At 35.7% G+C, this 21,987-nt stretch overlaps 1 protein-coding gene across 6 annotated transcripts; it reads left to right on the plus strand.

The window, feature by feature from the left end:
* Nucleotides 1-12,247: 12,247 nt before the first annotated feature.
* Nucleotides 12,248-15,684, plus strand: LOC113287147 (tropinone reductase homolog At5g06060-like). 6 transcript variants are annotated; one of them, XR_003329757.1, is made up of 5 exons: nucleotides 12,248-12,637; nucleotides 12,722-12,938; nucleotides 13,022-13,128; nucleotides 13,711-14,054; nucleotides 15,615-15,684. XR_003329757.1 is itself a non-coding variant. In XM_026535827.1 (4 exons), the coding sequence occupies exons 1-4, from the start codon at nucleotides 12,344-12,346 to the stop codon at nucleotides 13,708-13,710; spliced, it is 633 nt and encodes a 210-aa protein (XP_026391612.1). In that variant the 5' UTR covers nucleotides 12,248-12,343; the 3' UTR covers nucleotides 13,711-14,440. The 6 variants fall into 6 exon arrangements, 5 of the variants coding, with proteins under 5 accessions (XP_026391612.1, XP_026391609.1, XP_026391611.1 ...); XM_026535827.1 differs by lacking the exon at nucleotides 15,615-15,684 and having other exon boundaries at nucleotides 13,696-14,440; XM_026535824.1 differs by lacking the exon at nucleotides 15,615-15,684 and having other exon boundaries at nucleotides 13,711-14,440.
* The last annotated feature ends 6,303 nt before the right edge of the window (nucleotides 15,685-21,987 follow it).

Below are 21,987 nucleotides of genomic sequence, written 5' to 3' on the forward strand. Positions count from 1 at the left end.
CGTCCCAAAATCAGGCAGGACCAGCAACAGGACAGGGCAGAACTGCAACAGGCGGGAACAGGGCCAACACTGAGACAGGTTCGGTTGGACCGGGTTGGAGTGGATCGGGTAAGGTTAGACCGGGTTGGCGAACCGGAACAGGGCAGATGTTGTTTCTCTTTCACGAGAACAGACAAGGTTTGTTCGTCTGTTTCTCTTTCACGCGAACAGAGACAAGGTTTCTTTCATATGGATCCCTGATTAATACATACACAAACGGATTAGATTAAGATTTAGATAAATCAAAGTTATCTCTGATTAATTAATATATACACAGTACCAAAACCAAAATAATAGTATCAAACTAATTTATGATTATAAACAATTAATTAAAATAATCCCTAATTCCAACATACCCAATGTATATGCCAAAATCAAAAACAGAGGGAAAAGAAAATAGATCAAACTTATTTGATTAAAAAAAGAAAAAAAAGATTCAACTTATCTAATTTGATCCAACGATTTCATTAGCTTGACGTTAATCCATGCAGGAAAAAAAATATCAATCAATCCGACATACCTAATTCCAACATACCCAATGTATATGCCAAAATCAAAAACAGAGGGAAAAGAAAATAGATCAAACTTATTTGATTAAGAAAAGAAAAAAAAAAGATTCAACTTATCTAATTTGATCCAGCGATTTCATTAGCTTGACGTTAATCCATGCAGGAAAAAAAATATCAACCAATCCGATATAGCTCCGCGGTATAGCATCGTGTATGATAACGTTTTGTAGTAGAAAACATAGAGGAAGTAAATAGGCAAAGAGATATTTCTATAGATCAGCATCAGTTGGTTACATGAAACAATGTCCTATATATACTTGTAGGAAGTAAACCATAGAAACTATATTGGGCCTCACATCCATGGGCTACAAGCCCTACAACACTTGTATAATTCTATGAGAATATAGCAATTGAACAACTCTTTAACTAGTTTCATTTGAACTAGTTATGGTTAAGATGAATAAGGTTGATATGAGAGTAATCATATGCTTAACCTCGGTTAACTATTTATGAACCAACATGGTGTACATGTTTGGGTACGGTTACATAAACCTAAATGAGGGTACATTTCATTTGTGTGTAACAATCTAAGTTCGATATAACGGTTGAAAGATATTATCTTGGTTGAATCAGGTTTTTCATCTAACGGTGAATATTGAATGCTTTGTTACCAAGGTAACTTGGATTGTAAACCCTGATTTGAAAATTATATAAAGGAGAACTCTAACAACTGGGAAACCTAATCCCCATACCTCCTGTATGTTACTAGTTGCATAACTAGAGTCGATTCTCCTTTAACCTTAGGTTTCTATCGAGACCATGTAGGTTAACAACTTCAAAGACTTCATTGGGATTGTGAATCCAGACCCAACTATTTGCTTTATAGTTGCGTGTTCTGATGTTGCCCAATTATATCGTATTGAGTACAATTGAAATAATTGACTCGAGATTAATTTCTCCGATAGGCAAGATAAAAGTAATCACAAACATCTTCGTCTCATCGTTTGTGATTCCACAATATCTTGTGTCGCTAGTCGATTAAGATTATTGTGAGGTGATTGATAATACTAGGATGTTCTTCGGGAATATAAGTCTGGTTTATCAATTGGTTCTTGTTCACCTTGATTTATCAAAAGACTGAACAAAACTCTTGGGTATTTCTGTGGGAGACAGATTTATTCAATCTATAGACTTTTCTGTGTGAGACAGATTTGTTTATCAAGTCTTCGACTTTGGGTCGTAACAACTCTTGGTTGTGGGTGAGATCAACTAAGGGAATCAAGTGCGCAGTATCCTGCTGGGATCAGAGACGTAAGGAACGCAACTGTACCTTGAATCAGTGTGAGATTGATTAGGGTTCAACTACATTCCAGTCCGAAGTTAATTAGTAGTAGGCTAGAGTCTATAGCGGCTTAATACAATGTGGTGTTCAATCTGGACTAGGTCCCGGGGTTTTCTGCATTTGCGGTTTCCTCGTTAACAAAATTCTGGTGTCTGTGTTATTTTTTTTCTGCAATATATTTTGTTATATAATTGAAATATCACAGGTTGTGCGTTAAGATCAATCAATTAGAATATCCAACCTTTTGTTGTTGATTTACATTGATTGACACTTGAACATTGGTATTTGGTACCGTTCAAGTAACTCCTCTTTTATTCAATCGGGCTCGCAGATTTCTATTTACTGATTGCGGATTGAATTAAGAGTTAGAGATATTAAGCTCTTTGATATACTTTACTCTAGATTGAGTCTGACTGTCTAGTTGATTCTCTAGAAAGTTTATTGGAGTAAGTCCTATCAGATTGCCAAACGAATTGTTGGTTGTGGTTGTTAGACCCCCTGCATTTTCATTAATTTCTACCCTAAGGGTATTACTAAGGATATTCTTATGCGGGGGTGAATCAACTAGTTTTTCAGTAGATTTAAATGCACTGGAGATGGCCATATGGTTTGGTGCATCTATATCGTCGATACTTGGGAGGTCTTTCATAAAAACGTCTATAACCGTTACTGATGTTGATAAAGGAATGCCCACGATAGAGCTTGATAATGAAAAAATTCGCTTCTATATTTTTGGAGCAGTGTGGTATCCTAGTGACATCATTCGAGTGTTTATACTAATGTGTTAGATGCATGCTAAGGAATAGTGGAAGAGTTTATAGTCGGGCTGACAACGTTAAACCAAGCGCGGAACAGGAGGCAACTCATTGGTTTTGTATTTATATTTTCATCTTCTATTTTATTTCTTTTATAGTTAGGTTTTTTATATTTTTTATATCATATTAGGAACTTCACTTTCATAGGTAATTTTTTTTTTCAAATCATTGTAGATATTGTGCAAAACCTCTAACTTTTAAGAATTTTAGAATCACGTATATACATTTTGCTAAGTTACATATGGAGTTTTTACCGAATAATTGAACTAAAAAGTCATAAATAACTTTATTCGAGATTCTTTGATTGTTGAGAGGGTAACGGTGATGAACCTAACCATGCCGGTGGTGAATTAGGTGCAGATTGAATGTAGTATGAGGGATCTAATCCATCACGAGTGGAGACTATCCATGAAAAATAAAAGTGAGGCACCAGACCTTCAATTCTTGTCCGGTTATAGTGTTTCATGCGCTGCTATGCGTAGTAGTCTTATTTTCAGTTGCAAAAATTCTCTCTCGACGCTGCAATAAAAACACATCATTATCATCAACTAGCAGAGCGATATCAAAAATATATTAAGAAGTTGAAGATGTTCAAGGTTTTCAAGCAACAAAAAGAAGAGAAAGTTTTATATCAACAATGAAGATAAAGTTAAAAGAAAGAAAGTCAAAAGGTATAAGTTCTTGAAGTTTTATATGATACCAAGGAAATACAAGTTGTTAAGAATCTGAAGCTTAAATCCTTTCTCTGTGGCCATGTTAATTTCAGTTTCATTATTGTTGTAGTATACTTTAAGTACAAAACAAAATAAAACAAAACAAAAAAAGTCCAACAGTACAAAAACTTTTTAAATCATATAGTTAGTGTGTTATTGCATTAGTTAAGACCATGAAAAATAAGAGAATTTTCAAGCAATAACGAATTAAAGAATAACTGGTAAAAGTTGTCAAAGTTATACGAAGTTCAGAAGTTCATCATCAATAGTTTAAGTCGAAGGAAAAAAACGAGGATGTTTGTATTCGTTGTGAGAGTGGTGTTGAATGTAGACTAGATGAGAGGGTAAGTGAGCATTCATATTCTTGCTATTCAAAAAGGTGTTAGAGCCCAGCTTGTTGCTAGGCTACCAACCAAGCTCTGCTTAATTGTATTCCCATAATGAGTTTATTTATGAAAAATTATTATAAGAAAAAAACTAAAAATTTATTATGTAAAAAAATTCAAAATTTTAAAATATAAAAAACAAATTTTAACATCACCCTTTATCGATGTATCTAGTGATCTCTCTTTAGTCCTACTTATGCATACATGTGAGATTCATTTCCATTGTATTATATATTATTGACCAACTTGTGTGGAAAAAGTCGAGGCGAATTAATTATTGGTTGCTCTCGAGGCTGCATTCTTTCATATTGCATTGGTTTGACGTATTACACTCTCATCTCTCAACAAAACACATCAAAATATAGTTGGTGAATTAGTGATTCGAGGACAAGGTTATCCAAGGTTATATGATATACAATATCATAGTGAACTAGTTCTTAGTTTTCATCATCATCATCAAGGAAAATTCATTCCAATACTATTAGGAAATGACCAGAGTTTCCTCATCCTAAATAGAAAATATCTACTATGTTGGGAATGATTCAACAAGTGGTCTTCTCAAGAGATCTTTCTGGTTACCTCCAGTTGTAGATGATGAAAATCCAATTCATAGAATGTACTATCCAGGCAACAAATGACATGAAAAAATTGACATTCTGTTCACAATATACATCCAGGCAACAGTTGTAGAGATATTTCTGGTTACCTCTGATTTCACAGTATACGTTCTGTTCTTGCAACGTGGTTGACACTCTTTCATCACCTCATTACATTCCTTGGTCTCTCATATGTAGACAATTGTGTAATTTGTATCATTGGATAAATTTATTCATAGAATGCACTATCCAGGCAACAAATGACATGCAAAAATTGACATATAATGGGTTTCAAGATGTCTTACATAATAATTTGGGTATCCTACCGCGAAGGTCGTATAAAATAAATTGGGTACATGTCGGTTGAGCATATAAAAAAAACGTAAGAGTAATCCATTCAATAATCCTTTAGAAAGATCTATATATAACTTAATCCGTTCGAGCGAGAGTTAATGCAATAACATTTTTTTGAGTTGGTGTTTCTTCTTCATGGTGATCCTCATTTTTCTTCAAACTCAATTTCATGATTAAGTACTTTTGAAGACCCTTACATGTTGGATACAATGACATTTGTGGCCAATACCCCGTAGAGAACTTTCATCTTACTAACTTGTAGCTCAATCCAATATGGTTACAGAACTTTCATCTTACTAGACTAGGTCATACATAAAGGAGAAAGAAATCAATCATCATTTTCTTGAGTGTATGCGCATGACTTTATAGTTTTAGTAAGAAACCAATGCCTCAACACCAATGACCTAACGAAGAACAATGCAACTCAATGTTTTATAATCTACTTCGCTGAAGTAACAAATAATGGAATAAAATCTCATCATAATGGTGACGGAACTTTAATCAACCCATTTAAACAAACCTAACCCGACTACTGTAACTAACTGACTATGGAGGGTAGATTAGGCATTGAGTTGGACGGTTCACTGAGTGAGTTGGACTGAGTTAGACTCGCACATGGTTGATAGGTTTTGAGCGAATCTAACTAAATCCGTACCTTTTCATGAAATTGATAATATCTGTGAGTTTCGCTCTTCTTTTTTCATGTAGTAATCGCCCAAAATAAGAAAGAAATTAATAAAAAACATACTTAAAAAGTATCTTGTGGTAGAAGCAAAAATTATATATTATATATATACCTAAAACAAAGAAAAGAAAACACCGGATAATATCTTATAATTATAATTATAATAAATCATGTTGATTGTTGACTACACAAAAGAATTACCAAGACTCATGAGGTCGATCTCAAACTTCTAATATCTCAGCTCGCAAAAAGAACGCCTCTTTTACAGGATAAAATATTTTATAGTATATTTTTTACAACTATAATTTTAAGTTATTGGTATATTGTTTTTTAGATTTTCAAAGATATACAATTGGTACTAGTACTAGATAAAGGAGAGACCCTCTTTTTTTTATTTGCTTTTCTTCAATTTCTTATGTGGGTTTTTGATTGTGGGAAGGATCTCAATATTTGAAGGAAGAGAAGGAAATCTCTTTACAAGGTACCCCCATTTCTTAAATTCGATCAAATTTTATGGTGATTCATTCTTTTGCATAAATCCCTTTCTCTGATGATCCTGTTCCAATAGCTTGACACTTGTTAGATTATTAAAATCATAGAAATCTGGGTTTTTTCCAAAAGAAGGCCTTAAATTGAGATTTTGATTTATCTGATTTTTCTGTTTGCACAAATTTTTGTACGTGAACTAAGTCTGAAATATTTTAGTAAGAATATGAATTTGTTTGTCGTGAGAGAGCAACTCCAATATTAGGGGTCAAATTCAATTAGTGGGGTGACAAAGAAGGTCTTATTTATACTTTCTACATGCCTGATAAGTGCATTATTCATATGATTTTAGTGTCCATTCCATACTTGTTTAAGTTATTATTCTTGCGCGTGTTTGTATTATTACTCTTGTTTTCTCTTATTTGCCTCTATTATGTGAATCATCCAAAAATGAGCTACAAAGTGCTAAAAAGAGATAAGAAGAGAATTATTCCAAGTATCCAAGTGCCCAAGTTCAATAGAAGTGGAAGAAGTGCGACAAAAAGGAGCAAAACACTCAAAATCAAGAGACGGGCAAAAGACAGAGATTAACTCATTAAAATTCAGGATTTATCATCATCATCTTGGATAGAATTCGAATAGGAATAGAATGCAAAAATAATGAGGCCATTCCGAGTTCGGACGAAGAAGTTGTGGGAAAAACAATCTTTTTATCGAAAACCAAAGACATGAAAAGTATGCAAACGGGTATGCAAACGGATTTTCAGTATGCAAACGGGTACACATACTTATTTCCCTGGATTTTACTACAAAATTAAGTATGCGAACGGGTATGCATACTTGTGGAGGAAAAATTTCACGGTTAGTGTTTTTGCTTCGTAATTTTGGGTCGGGTTCCTTAACCGACGGAGATACTTGATGGTCAAACAATGTAAACCTATATAAATAGGTATTAGGACTTTCATCATATCATGTCATATCACAATATAGGGTTTATTCTACACTAAAAACCTAGGTTTACCACTTTAGGGGGAAACTACCATTATTCATCTTCTTTGTAATATGAGTAGCCAAATCCTTTGTTGATTAAGGATGAATTCAATGTTTTAAGAGTGAAAATTTATTATTAATACGAATCTATTGAGAGTTTTTATCTTCATCATTTTTCTTTACCATATCTAGGATTTATGAGTGATTCTTAGATTGATTTGGGATGCATACTAGATCAGTCTATCGATTGTTCTATCGCTAGTAAAAGTTATGAGATAAGCAATCGTTGATTATCTCTTTACACAAGTAAAAATCGCGAGACCTTACAGTGGGATTCTGTATAGCTATTTCGAGTGAAGAAAACATCAGCAAGTGGACCTTGATCTAAGAGTTCAACTACTGGTATCAACCTAAATTCACAAAGCTTGAAGCGTTCGATTGGATTACACCTTGAGTGATCTATTACTTGGTGGTTCGATGGATAGAATCTGGTAGTCGAGAACTTCTATATCCAGTAATAAAAGGAGTTTTGGGGATAACATTGATCTAGATGTTATTCTACGGTTGGTGATGAATGATTCTAAGCAAAGATAGATAAGTATATTAATCCAGTTATGCTTGGTAACGGCGAAGGATTCCTTAATCATCTCTTTCTTCTTATTGTCTCTTTATTTATCTTAAAACCAATCCCCCTTTATTATTTGATTTATTTTGCTGATACAAATAACATATCAATTACACATCTCTTCGTGGGAATAATCTCTTACTACCGCTATATTACTAGTTAATTAGTGGGAAATATATTTATTAATTTGTTGATCCTACGACAGCCTCAAAAAGCGGGGGTACAACAACCACACCAAATATTTCGCTTAGCAATCTGTATGGACTAACTCCAATATACTTTCAAGAGAATCAACTAGACTCAATCTTAATAAAGTATATCAAAGAATTATGTCTCTCTTTCTCGATTCAATTCTTACTCAAGCAAATAGAAATCTGCGAGTCTAATTGGCTGCAAGAGAAATCACTTGAACGGTACCAAAGACCAATGTTCAATTATTAATCAATTTCAATCAACAACCAAATGTCGGATTTCCAATTGATTGATTCAAACGTATAAACTATGATATTTCAATTATATAACAAAATATAATGCGGAAAGTAAATGAAACAGACACCAGAATTTTGTTAACGAGGAAACCGCAAATGCAGAAAAACCCCGGGACCTAGTCCAGGTTGAACACACACTGCATTAAGCCGCTATAGACACTAGCCTACTACAAACTAACTTCGGTCTGGACTATAGTTGAACCCTAATCAATCTCACACTGATCCAAGGTACAGTTGCGCTCCTTACGTCTCTGATCCCAGCAGGAAACTACGCACTTGATTCCCTTAGCTGATCTCACCCACAACTAAGAGTTTCTACGACCCAAAGTCGAAGACTTTAATAAACAAATCTGTATTACACAGAAAAGTCTACAATAATAGATAAATCTGTCTCCCACAGAAATACCTACAAGTTTGTTAATTCTTTTGATAAATCAAGGTGAACAAGAACCAATTGATAACCCGAACTTATATTCCCGAAGAACAGCCTAGTATTATCAATCACCTCACAATAATCTTAATCGATGCGGCGAAATAAGATATTGTGGAATCACAAACGATGAGACGAAGATTTTTGTGACTACTTTTATATCTTGCCTATCGGAGATAACGATCGCAATCCAATCGTTACGATTTTACTCAATACGATAGAATCAACAAGATCAGATCACACAACTACAAGAAAGTGGTATCGGTATGGCTTCACAATCCCAATGAAGTCTTCAAGTCGTTAACCTACAGGGTATCGAGAAGAAACCTAAGGTTAAAGGAGAATTGACTCTAGCTTATACAACTAGTATCACACATGAGGTGTGGGGATTAGTTTTCCTAGTTGCTAGAGTTCTCCCTTATATGATCTTTCAAATCAGGGTTTGCAATCAATGTTAGCTTAGTAACAAAGCATTCAATATTCACCGTTAGATGAAAACCTGATTAGATTCAAGATAATATCTTTCAACCGTTGGATCGAAAACTTATCTTGTTACACACAAATGAAATGAACGATTTTAGGTTTGTGTAACCGTACCCAAACATGTACATTTGTTGGTTCATCAGTAGTTAACCAAATGGTTAACCATATGAGCATTTTCATATAAACCATATTATTCTTCACCATAACTAGTTCAAATGACTCAAATGAACTAATTAGAGAGTTGTTCAATTGTATAAATCTTATATAACTATAAAAGACACAATCTAAGCAAAAATGGTTTGATTCACTCGAATCGATTCATGAACTTTATAGCCACGATTTGCAATTTGCATTCCTTAGTTAATATAAATATAAGTTCACAAACAATCGTCTTTAGATATAACCAACTCAAGCACGCGGACTTAGTTCGCGGACTTAAGTTCCCGGAAGGAGTTCACAAACTCCAGCAGATATTCTCGGGATGAGAACCTCCGCCAGTTCGCGGACTGGGTTCGCGGACTGAGCTCACAGCTCTTGTTCCGGTTTTCCTGATCAACAAAGTACGCATACTTTGGTTCAAGGAATAATGACTTATACGTATATGTGTTTCCACCCAATGCTTATATCCAACATTGGTTATATAATCTAAACTCTCATTTCAATCATTGAAACATTCTTATAGGACGTTATATAGTTGTTATTCACAAACCATTTTTCGTCAAAGCCATTTTCAAAGTGATTGAAACATAACATGACTTTCGTCACTAGGTAAAGATGAACTTGGCCAAAGCGAAAGCTTACCTACACATATTTCGAGAAATAGATAAGCGAGATAAACTCGGCCCGAAATAGCAAATATGTATAATCAAATTCTATATACCAAAACGACTTTTGTCTCAATATAGGAGATAGAGTAGATAGACTTTTGAGTGATAGATAAGTTCAAGTCTCCACATACCTTTTAGTCGATGAAGTTTCACCATTTCCTTGAGTAGTTCTTCGTCTTTATGATGATCGCCATGGAGTTCTTGGGCTCAACTACACTTTCTATCCTAGTCCGAGACTTAGCTATAGTAGACTAGAAATCAAGACTTATAGTTTTGATCACTAACATTGACAAACATGCTTGAGATTGCAATACATGCGATTTCGACCGAGCAGTGCTCTAACACAGCCCATACAAATTTTGGCGCCGCTGCCGGGGAGTAGTCGCTAATTGATTTTTTATTTGTTTAACTTGTTTCTATTTATTTATTTATTTATTAGATATTTGTTTTGATTTTCTTTTTCTTGTGAGTCGCATGTTTCCTTACGGAAATAACATGTACGGAGCACAAGATTACACATTCAATAGTGGTAATCAATACGGTTTTCAATCTCATTCATATAACAACTAACAACCATACCCTACGGAGCTTTATGGATACTCTCATACATATCATCAACCTTATGACGGGTACGTAAGTGAGAAATCATAGGGTGGGAGGATAGTTATGCTTTTGATCAGTTGTTTTCTAGTAATGTGTAGATGACAGAGAGTTTGGAAAGACCTACTCCTTTTTATCATGTTCTTTCTTCATTTATGTCAAAAGAAGAGATACAGTCTGAAAATTCCATCGTGAATAATGGCAGAAAACGTATTAATATCAGAAAACTTTCTAAGCAATATGATCAGTTAGAAGAAGCTGGAGCATCAGAAAGACTCTCGAAGAAATTAACAAGGTAATACGAGGCGGAACTTCAACGTCGTTGGGATATTGAAGATTATGAGGTTGGCGAAGACTCTGATGAACATGAGCAACCTTTGGAAAATCTTTGCAACAATGGTAATGTTACTCCAACTCCGCATCATAATAACAATCACTCTCTTATTCAAAAGGAGGAGAATGGATATGACATAACCGTTGTTATCAACGGTGTAGCGTACACAAGTGAAGATTTTAGGATTTGCACCAACGAACTAGACTTTTTGGGAGAGGATTCCGATTTTGTTGAAGAGATTGTTGAAGAGATTGAGATTGAGAATGAAACAAAATTGATTAAAGTCGTGGAAGACCCAATTGAGCTTGCCAAGGATTATAATGATGCTGAGATTACGTTGAAGCAGATGAAGAATGGCTAAATAGTTAGATAGAGGACCACGACAAATGAGGTAAATAATTCATTGAAATTATTTAAGAATGACGAGGATCCCGTAATACAAGAGATTGTGAAAGGTTTGTCTAATCCTTGCATGATTCTATATCTTTTGATTCTCCTATCCCAATTAAAATAGTTTCTGAAAGCGTCGTTAACCCGATTTTTAAGGAGCTAGCTCACTTAGGTTTGGGTATATATGCTATTAATATTCTTAAGAATTATGTTGCTTCTAAGTATCCACCACTTGATGTGTTCGAATCGAGTATTGCGCAGATTCATTAAGCCGAGGAACCTATTGAAGTTCCCGAATTCCATGCTCTTTATCCACTTCCGAGTGTAGAAAGGACTAAGTGTGGGGGAAACTTCAATAAAGTGACAGCTTCAATAGTTATATCTTGTGCTAATGTTTTTATGAAGTTGTTATTTGAATTGCAGATTGTTATTTGGAAGGATTACCAAATTTTTAGATTATTGGTGTATGGACGATGACAATAACGTTGGGTTGACGACGTTAACCCAAGCGCTACATGGGAGGCAACCCATCGGTTTTGTATCTCTATCCCTTTTGTTTTTAGTTTTCTTAGTTTTGCATATCATATCTTGCATTCCCATGTTAAATTTTACAAAGTCTTATATATAATGAAAGTTTTGACAAATTCTCGTCAGAAAATTCTGATTGTGCAGTTGTCACGAAAATAGCTCTCAAAACTTCATACGGAGTCCGATTTGAGTGGTTGACCCCAACTTTGATTTATTGGCCCACGGTGTCCTAGGTTCCATGGTTCTTACGGTTACAGTGAACTCCATGAACCCTTTCAGGCCACAAAATTTGAGTATATTTTTGTTTTGTTTGAGTAGTAAATTGGTTTGTCTGATTGTTTTTTTAATATGTCCTGTCGGATGTTAACATAGACAAGAACTTAACCAAAAGACATGATTAATTAATTGTTAATCTCTCTTCAATTGTTGAATCTAAAGATTATTTTAGACAAGGATTTGATTCTCCATAGATACATGCTCATTCTAATCGTGGCTCCACTATTTGATATCATACACTCTTTTTCAACTCTACAGTGTTCCACCTGCTCCCGAAAAGAATTGATAGAATATCAACAAAACTTTTGGTTTGTACCATAATTATAAACTCCATTAAAAAACAAAAAAAAAAGATGTTGGATTTAAATGATTCATGAATTGATTGATCTTCTTCACCCATTTGATTTATTTTCTGAATAATTGCAGAGAAAAATAACATAGAAAACCATGACAAGCAGTAACACAGTTATCTCAGGGAGATGGTCTCTCAAGGGAATGACTGCTCTTGTGACTGGCGGTACCAGAGGGATTGGACATGCCATAGTAGAGGAGTTAGCTGAACTAGGAGCAACAGTTCACACTACGGCTAGGAACGAAGACGGTATCAAAAACTGCTTGAAAGATTGGCAGGAAAAAGGTTATAAAGTTACCGCTTCAGTCTGTGATGTTTCAGTTCCGGCTGAAAGAAAGAAACTAATAGAAACTGTATCCGGTGTAGTTGATGCCAAGCTCGATATACTTGTAAGTAATTTGTCATCACTTCCTCATCATTTTTATCACCATATCATATATAGCTCTTGATTGCCGGTTTATGCTACTGTTCAGGTGAACAATGTTGGGACAGGTGTGTTCAAAGAAAGCGTGGATTACACCGATGAGGATCATACTAGAACCTTTGCAACTACGTTTGATTCTGGTTATGGTCTATCAATACTTGCACACCCTTTGTTAAAAGCATCTGGTTCGGGGAGTATAGTTTTCATTTCCTCTGTTGCTGGAGTCGTCGCTATACCGTTGCTTTCAAACTATTCAGCTTTTAAAGGTAAATTTTTAGATAAAATCTGCAACACGTGATGAGTTTTCATCAAAAGACTAATTTCAAGCTATAATTACTATTTCTAATAGGAGCGATCAATCAAGTAACCAAGAATTTCGCCTGCGAGTGGGCCAAAGACAAGATTCGAGTCAACTGTGTTGCACCATGGGTTATCAGAACCCCTAAGCTCCAAACGGTAAAACTTGACCTCGGTGCTGATTGGCACTAGTATGTTTATGGCAACATCTCTCTGAAACTTTTTCCATTGCAGATGCTGGAAGACAAGGAGCATGTAGAAAGCTTAATCTCACGAACCCCAATCCGTCGTATAGGAGAACCAGAGGATGTTTCATCTCTGGTTGCTTTCCTATGCCTCCCAGCTGCTTCTTACATCACTGGCCAAGTTATTTGTGTAGATGGCGGATTTTCGGTCAATGGTTTCCATCCACTGCATGACTAGCAAAAATAAAATCCGCCATCTACACAAATAACTTGGCCAGTGATGTAAGAAGCAGCTGGGAGGCATAGGAAAGCAACCAGAGATGAAATATCCTCTGGTTCTCCTATGCGACGGATCGGGGTTTGTGCAATGACGCTGGCTTCATACTCCTTGTCTTTCATTAACTGCAATTATTAAAGGTTAAAGTGAATCAGGGAGGGACTAAAGCAGGAAAAAAAGAAAAAGAAAAACACTCTAACTGCAATTCCATTTATCTTAGAAAGGATCAGTATTCATCTCCTTATTGCCTCTAATTTTACTTAGTCCATGTACAAGTAGATCAAATTCAACAAGCTATACCTGTTCGATGGGTGGAGTTCTGGTGAGCCATGGCGCCACGGAATTGACACGAATCTTGTCTTTGTCCCATTCACAGGCGAAATTCTTTGTAATTTGATTTAGACTGCTTCAGTCTTCTATATTTGTCCGAATGAATTGTACCTTTGCAAGCTGAATAATTGCATAACATAGGTAAAGCAACGACTCCGGCAACAGAGGAAATGAAAACAATGCTTCCTGAACCAGATGCTTTCAAGAGAGGGTGCGCAAGTGTTGACAAATGGTAAGCAGATTCAAAGGTTGTTGCCATGACTTTTGTATGATCCTCAGCAGTGAAGTCCAAGGTATTTTTAAATATGTATAAAAGAGCTTCATCTGTGTAATAGTTTCAATTTTTCAAATCACGCATACTCACTAGCTACGGCCGGTTGAGTCAACTTACAAGGATGTTGAGCTTTCCGCCAAAAACAGTAGAAACTGTTTACATCAACTCCTCACGGTCAGCTGGAACAGAAACATCACAAACTGACCCAGTAACTTGATAACCTTTTGCCTCCCAGTCTTTCAAGCAGTTACCGATGTCGCCTTTGGTCCGGGCACAAATATGAATTGTTGCACCTAGCCCAGCTAATTCCTCTACAATAGCATGCCTGTTCATTATACAAAGAGTGAACATTTGAAAATTTCAACTCTAAGCAGGAAAAAAAAAAAAAAAAAAAAAAAAAAAAAAGGTACCCAGTTCCTTTGGTTGCACCGGTGACAAGAGCAGTCATTCCTTTGAGAGCGTCCACAGTGGTGCGAGCATAACTAAAGACTAAAAAAAAAGATCAAATTTGGGTTTAGTCCGTCCTGTGACGTAGCGGGTGACGAGTAAATTTGGTCGCGCGTTGATATAAAGTCCGCTTCATCGTCCAGCGTAGATAAAGATTACGCCTGGCATGGGGCGTTGATAAAGATAACGCCTGGTATGGGGCGTTGATAAAGATAACGCCTGTATGGGGCGTGAACTATAGCAACGCCTGGTGTGTAGGACGGAGATTATACGTTCGCCCGGGTTCAAAAATAAAAAAAAAAAAATGGGGCGTTGATAAAGACAACGCCCCAAGCAAAGTTTTCAAAACTTTGTGAAGGTGGGATCATGACTATATCAACGCCTGGGTGTCCGGCGTTAACTTTACGTACGCCCCATCCAGGCGGACATTATACCAACGCCCCATCCAGGCGGACATTATACCAACGCCCCATCCAGGCGGACATTATACCAACGCCCTGCATCAGGCGTTAACTTTACGAACGCGCGGCTACAGGCGGACATTATACCAACGCCCGTCGGGTAGGCGGACATTATATAAACGCCCGATTATATTTGGATTTGGTCTTAATCGCCGACCAAATTTGGTCCGAGTTTTACTCTTTGATCGATGGTCCGTCCCACTACGCCAGCCCACTCGACACCAAATTTGGGTTTAGTCGTCCACTGCAGTTGCTCTGAGAGACCATCTTCGACTCCGATTACTAGAACTACCCTCTGCCATGGTTCCTCCCTGGAAGTAGTTACTATCACTAATCTCCTTGGTGATACAATGGGATCACGAACCAGCCAGGATTATAAAGATAGATCATCAAAGCCAGGATCATTAAACACTAATAATTTAGCCATTGTTTATGTGGAGAATAGTGCACAGTACAGTTAGACTAGGGCCTAGGTAATCTGATTGGCCATGTGCGGACCACAAAACGAGATCCGTACCTACTTTCTTCCTATAATTTGTTTGGCTAATAGTGTTGGTTGGGACCATACGTACATGTATAATAGTGATCGGGGGGTTTACAATACTCATCATGTATGACACATATAAGGGCAGTTGCTGTGGAACTTAACAAATCATTTTTCTATGTACTAGTCACGTGGATGTGCAAAATGGATTTTTCAAAGAAGCGCGCGGTGGATGTAAAGCTGGTAGTGGTTGCGTATAATCCGCACGGTGGAAGCAGGAATGCTGACGGTTCATTCTAAATCCCTGGCGGTTGTAGTAAAGTCGTCAACATCTATTTTGCTATAGCAAAAGAACGCTATATTTTTATTACTGTAATTATCACCATTTTCAAACACTCCACTCACACCAAAATTTATATCTCTTGAATGCTCTTTAATAAATCTTTTCTAATTTTCATTCTAGTGTTTTAGATTTCTCAATTGAATTGTTCCAAAAAGCTAATATACTTTTTTGTGATGCTGAAACTGTTGGTTCTAAGATATGTGGTAATTTTAAAACGATTGAAAATAGTAATAGTTTAGAAGTTAATCTAAGAAAATGTTTTGCTAAAAGGAAGAAAAAAAACGTACAACTTTGAAAGTGAACAACCAAAGTTACAAAAACAAAGGAAAAATAGTTCATGGGCGCGTTGAATGGAAGATACGTCAAATGAAGATAAGAATGAGGCTAAAGATTGTATTAGATTTTTATCTAAGTCATTATATAAGTTCTTATTATTGTCTAAATTTATATTTTGTAAAAGAAGTAGCAGTTGTTAGAGCATTGCTCGGTCGAACTCACAAGTGTTGCTATCTCAAGCTTGTTGTCAAATAGTTGATCAAAACTATATCTTGATTTCTAATCTGCATTTAGTCAAGTCTCGGATTAGGCTAGAAGTGTGTGGTTGAGTACCATACATCACCGCGTTCTACCGTTTGAAGGCGAAGATCAACCGAAGCTTTTGGAGGAACTTCATCAACAAAAGGTAAGTGAAGACTGAACCACCTATTACTCAAATTTTCTCCTTTCTATCTATGAGTCTATGTCGCATGACTAAAGTTGACTTTACATGCACAACAAGAGTTTCAAGTCAAGTTTATCTTGTTAATTATTCTCGAAATATGTATGACTATGCTTAAGAACATTTGTTCATACTAGATGAATTTGGTTAAGAAAAATTATTATGACCTAAATCGTGATTCAAGATTATCATTTGAAAATAGCATGAAACAGTGATATTGTCATTGATGTTATTTGAGAATGTTTCAAATTGATTCTTAGAGAAATATAGAACTACTGTAAATCTGGATACAGGATAGTACGCATACCAGCTTACATACTGGTGCAACTTTATAGGTCCGGAGCCGCAGTACACGTACCAGCGTATCTATTGTTCGCCAACAACTTTTGGTACACATGCCCGGTATGCAAACCTTAAAAAGTTTGTTGACTCGTGAACCAGGATGGTACGCGTACCTGGTGTGCAAACCGGAAAAGATCTGTTGACTCCTGAACAAGGATGGTACGCATACCCATATGCAAACCGAAAAAGTTTATTGAATCCTGAACCCGTTTTTATCTTAATTAAGGTATACATACCCGGTACACGTACCATGACAAAAATAGTCAGAATTGGAAGACTGTACACGTAACAAGTACACGTACTTATTTACTCAGTCGAATGTTCAGAACTATTTCTGCGAGATAATCGGCATTTGTACAACTCTTTATAAAATATATCTAGACATATTTGATCACATTATAACCTACGGTTTTGAATCAAGATTAAAGTCTTATAGTGTTATATGAAATGGTCAAGCTTGCAGTTTGTCTGGTTAGTTTCGGCTAACCTTTCATGAATAAGTCTTTATACACGGTTCTGTTACGGTTCACCCTAACCAGAGTGTATATTTTGTTGTGTTAATCTCAAATAAATGATTCATCTAACGGGAGGTATTGATTGCTTGATTCCAAAGCTACCTTGGCTTAAATCTAAAACAACCTTTGATTTTGAAAGTCTATATAAGGAAAACCTCAAGCAACTGGGATCTTTGAATCCCTGATGCTTTTCTTGTATGTCCTAGTTGTAAACTGGAGTCGTCCTCTCCTTCAAACACTTTTAGGATTTAGCGACTAAAAGTCTTCGCTTAGGGATTCGTGAAGCTAGGTCCGACTATCTTTATCTTGATAGTTCGTGTAACCTGATCTTGCTAGTGATTATTTAGTCTCACTCCGATCAGGCAAGATAGATAGATTTCACAAAGTTTCTTCGTCTCATACTTTGCGATTCCACAAGTATATTCTTCTTGTTAGAGCATTGCTCGGTCGAACTCGCAAGCGTTGTTCTCTCAAGTTTGTTTGTCAAGTTTAGTTGATCAAAACTATAGTCTTGATTTCTAGTCTACTTGTAGGAGTTCCTGACTAGGATAGATTGTGTAGTTGAGATTTAAACTTCACGACGCTTACAACTAAAGACGGATATATACTATAGAACTCGGTGGAAATTCATCAACTAAAGGTATGTGGAGACTAAAACTTATCTATCACTCAGAAGTCTATTCTATTCTATTCTATTCTATTTTATCTCTTATTAAGAAAAAGTCGTATATTGATATAAACTTTCATATCATACTCATTTGATATTTCGATCTGAGTATAACTCGCTTTTCTATTTATCGAAATATGTGTTGGTAGCTTTTTGCTTTAGCCACATTCATCATTATTCTTGACGAGTTTAGTTGGAAACAATTTATTTGTTGGAAACTAAATAATAAGTCAAAAGATGATCATGTGGAAACTTCCTGTGTGAGGCAATCATTTGATCTCGATTTGGAAAGTTTCGTATTGATCATTCGATCACTCGAAAGTTGCTTATTAGCTAATGGTTTGTGTGAGACAGCCATTGTCGTCTTCTAAGAATGTTTCAATGATTGAAATGAGAGTTTAGAATAAAACCCATGTCTGGAAAACATCACAGTATGCATACCTAATGTACAAACTGTGTTGGTATGATTCAGGTGCGGAAACCGAGTTTGCATACCAGCATGCGAATGGTTTTAACTGAGAAGTCAGGGAACCGAGTTTGCATACCAGTATGCGAAGGGTTTTAACTTAGAAGTCCGGGAACCCAATTTGCATACCAGTATGCGAACGGTTCTACCTGAGTTAGGTCCGGAACAACAATTTGCGTACCCGATTGCAAACTGTTGGTCAAGACCAAAGTCCGGAACTTAAGTATGCAATACCCGTTTCCAAACTAAGTGGTTAAAGTTCTAAACTCGGTTCCAAACTAGGTCCCGAGGTTTTTCTACATTTGCGGTTTCCTCGTAAACAAAATTTATGGTATCTATGTTATTTCTTTTCCGCATTATATTTGTTTATATAATTAAAATATCACAGGTTGTGCGTAGTTCAATCAATTGGGATATCCGACCTTGTTTATTGGGTAGTAATTTATTGACATTTGAACATTGGATTTTCATACCATTCAAGTTATTTCTTATATCAATCAGGATCACAGATTCCTATTTGTTCGATTGCAGATTGTGTTGAAAAATAGAAATACAACTCTTGGATATATTTCCTTGATTGAGTCTAACTGTCTAATTGATTCTCACAGAATTATATTGGAGTTAGTCCATACAGATTGCCGAAAGAAATATTGGTGTGGTTGTTAGACCCCCGCTTTTTCACCTTTATAACGATTCTTTGTTGAAATCAGAGTAGGTTTTACTTGTGAGGTAAATAATAATCTAGGATATTTTTGGAGTTGTAAGTTCCATATATTGAGGTTTGCTAGACTTTGTCTATTGAAAACGATTTTCTATCTCACCTTGATCTTTGATTAAATCGGAAATCACATATAGGCTTATCTATGGGAGGCAGATTGGTTTAAAGTCTCCAATTGAGTTAAATCAACTCTTAAGTACTGTAAAGGACGTCAGCTAAGGAAATCAATTGCGCACAGTCTTGAGGGATTCAAGAGGTTTAAAGAGCGTGACTGTAACTGAATTGTCGTAACTATTTAATTCGGTCTCAACTACATTCCATTCTGAAGTATTGATAGTAGGCTAGAGTCTGTAGAGGCTTAATAAAGTTTGGTGTTCAAAACTAGACAAGGTCCCAAGGTTTATCTGCACTTGCGGTTTCCTCGTTAACGAAATTTCCGGTGTCTGTGTTATTTCTTTTTCCACATTATATTGTTTATCTTTATAATTTAAACATCACAGGTTGTACGTAAATCAATCAAAGTAGATACATCCATCGTAATTGATTGGATAAGAATTGATTAATCTTGGATATTGATATTCAGTATCGTCCAAATACTCTCACGACATAATCAGGTAAACGGACTTGTATCCATTTACATATTGATTGTGAGAGAAAAAGATATAAACTCTACATATAATTCCTGATTGAGATTCATTCAGTTGTAACTCTTGGAATTGTATTTGAATTTAGTCCATACAGGTTTCTAAGAAAAAGTTGGTGGTGTATTTTGGTACCTCCGCATTTTCAATTGGTATCAGAGATGGAAAACACGTGAAAGACCTAACAAGTATGTGTTTGAAGCAATATGATTACATGGACGAAAGTACTATCTCTAAAAACGTATCACTAGTTCAATTCATATCAGATCCCGAGTGTGTTCTAGAAACCATCGATGATGATTTTGGTTGTGATCCGAAGAATATGATAAAAAAAAACTTTGTCATGAAAAAAAACGATAAAAATTGATGGACTTCACTGTGAAGTTTATATCAAAGACTCTAATCTTTGAGAAGGATCTGAAAGATTAAAAAACCTCCAGTTAAAATTGGATGATCAGAATCAAATTAGTAAAGAGACTGTAGCAGAGTTAGCTGATTCAAAATATTCTCTTGCTCAAGCTCTTGGGATTTCGAACTCTGTGGAAAAACCTTCCAATATTGCTAAGGATTTGAGTAATTATGTTAATTCTTGTCTAAAAAAATGTCGTCAGTCTGGAGATAAATAAGGCTTAGATTTTGTCAAAATCGATGCGACTCATGTTTGTACGAAAGAGTCTAGTGGTATTACTTCCAAAAATGTTGGCTCCTGTATATTTTGTGGTTCCTTCAATCACTATCATAAAGAAGTTAAAGGTTGCAAGTATTCTGAACAAGAAAGCCTGAAAATGTTTTTCTAACCTTATAAATCTAACAAGATATTCCATTAGGAACAATAATGTTAGTATGGGAGCTTTTGCTTTAAAGTCAACATCACCCTTTCAATGGTTTCTTGGAAGTGGGTGTAGCTGGCATATGACTGGTAACCTTTCGTGGTTCATTAATACGAGTGACTTTAATGGAAGACCTGTAACGTTCGGAGACAGGAGTTATTGTAACATTAGCTAAAAGAGAATGATCAAACTGCCTGGAATGCCTGAAATTCAATATGTAGTTTACGTCAAAGGTTTGACTGCAAATCTTCTCTCTGTTAGTCAAATTTGTGACAAAGGCCATAAAGTTATCTTCGGTGTTGAAGGATGTGACATTGAAGATAAGACTGGAAAAGTAATTTTTCGTGGAATACGTGGCAAAAATAATTATTATCTTTTGGATAATTGGTTTAATATTTTTGTAATCTGACTAAGGTGGAATCTACGCATCTTTGGCATTAGAGTTTTAGTCACATCAATTATCGCGTTTTCAAAAAATCATTAAAAAAGAACTTGTCAAAGGTTTTCCAAAAATTAATGCTAAGATCGACGGTGTTTGTAGAGTTTATCAGAAAGGTAAACAAGTAATAGTTCCACATAAATCATCCCTAGAAATTACCACAAACGATCCACTTGATTTAATTCATGTGGATCTCAATGGACCCATTAAACAACCTACTGTACAAATATGCTTTGTCGATGATTACACCAGATTTACTTGGGTAGTGTTCTTATCACATAAGAATCAGACTCTAAGTGAATTCAAGATTGTTGTTAATCGAATCCAGAATAAACAAGGTCGCAAACTAAAGAAAATTAGAAGTGATCGTGGATCTGAATTCAAAAACACGAAAGTGTTTGAGTTCTGTGACACACTGGGTATTATTCAACAATATTCGCCACATATAAATCCACAATCTAATGGAGTTACAGAAAGGAAGAATATGAATATACAGGAAATGGCTACGGTGATGCACCACAATAAAAACTTACCTTTAAAAATTTGGGGAGAAGTTGTTTTTACAGCATGCTACTTGATCAATCGTGTGTACTTATGCTCACAAACCCTAAATACTCCATATGAATTATAGTATGGTAAGAAACCTAACTTACATTATCCTCGTGTGTTTGGGAGTAAGTGCTACATTCACAAGGATCGAGAACAGAGAAGAAAATTTGACTCAAAAAATGACGAAGGTCTTTGGCTATGCATCTGACAATCATGGTTTTAGAGTATACAATCTCAGAACTTATGTTATGATGGAATCAGCAAATTGAAGACTTTAAACCAATCTGCTTCCCACGGATAAGCCTATATGTGATTTTCTTTTGGATCAAAGA

The sequence above is a fragment of the Papaver somniferum genome, chromosome 6 (assembly GCF_003573695.1).
Source record: "Papaver somniferum cultivar HN1 chromosome 6, ASM357369v1, whole genome shotgun sequence".
Taxonomy (NCBI): domain Eukaryota; kingdom Viridiplantae; phylum Streptophyta; class Magnoliopsida; order Ranunculales; family Papaveraceae; genus Papaver; species Papaver somniferum.

Coding starts and splice junctions, on each gene's coding strand:
- LOC113287147 (XM_026535828.1), top strand. CDS start 12,344: ATGACAAGCAGTAACACAGTTATCTCAGGGAGATGGTCTCTCAAGGGA. Junction 12,638..12,721: donor ATGCCAAGCTCGATATACTT/GTAAGTAATTTG, acceptor GCTACTGTTCAG/GTGAACAATGTTGGGACAGG. Junction 13,129..13,203: donor GAACCCCTAAGCTCCAAACG/GTAAAACTTGAC, acceptor TTTCCATTGCAG/ATGCTGGAAGACAAGGAGCA.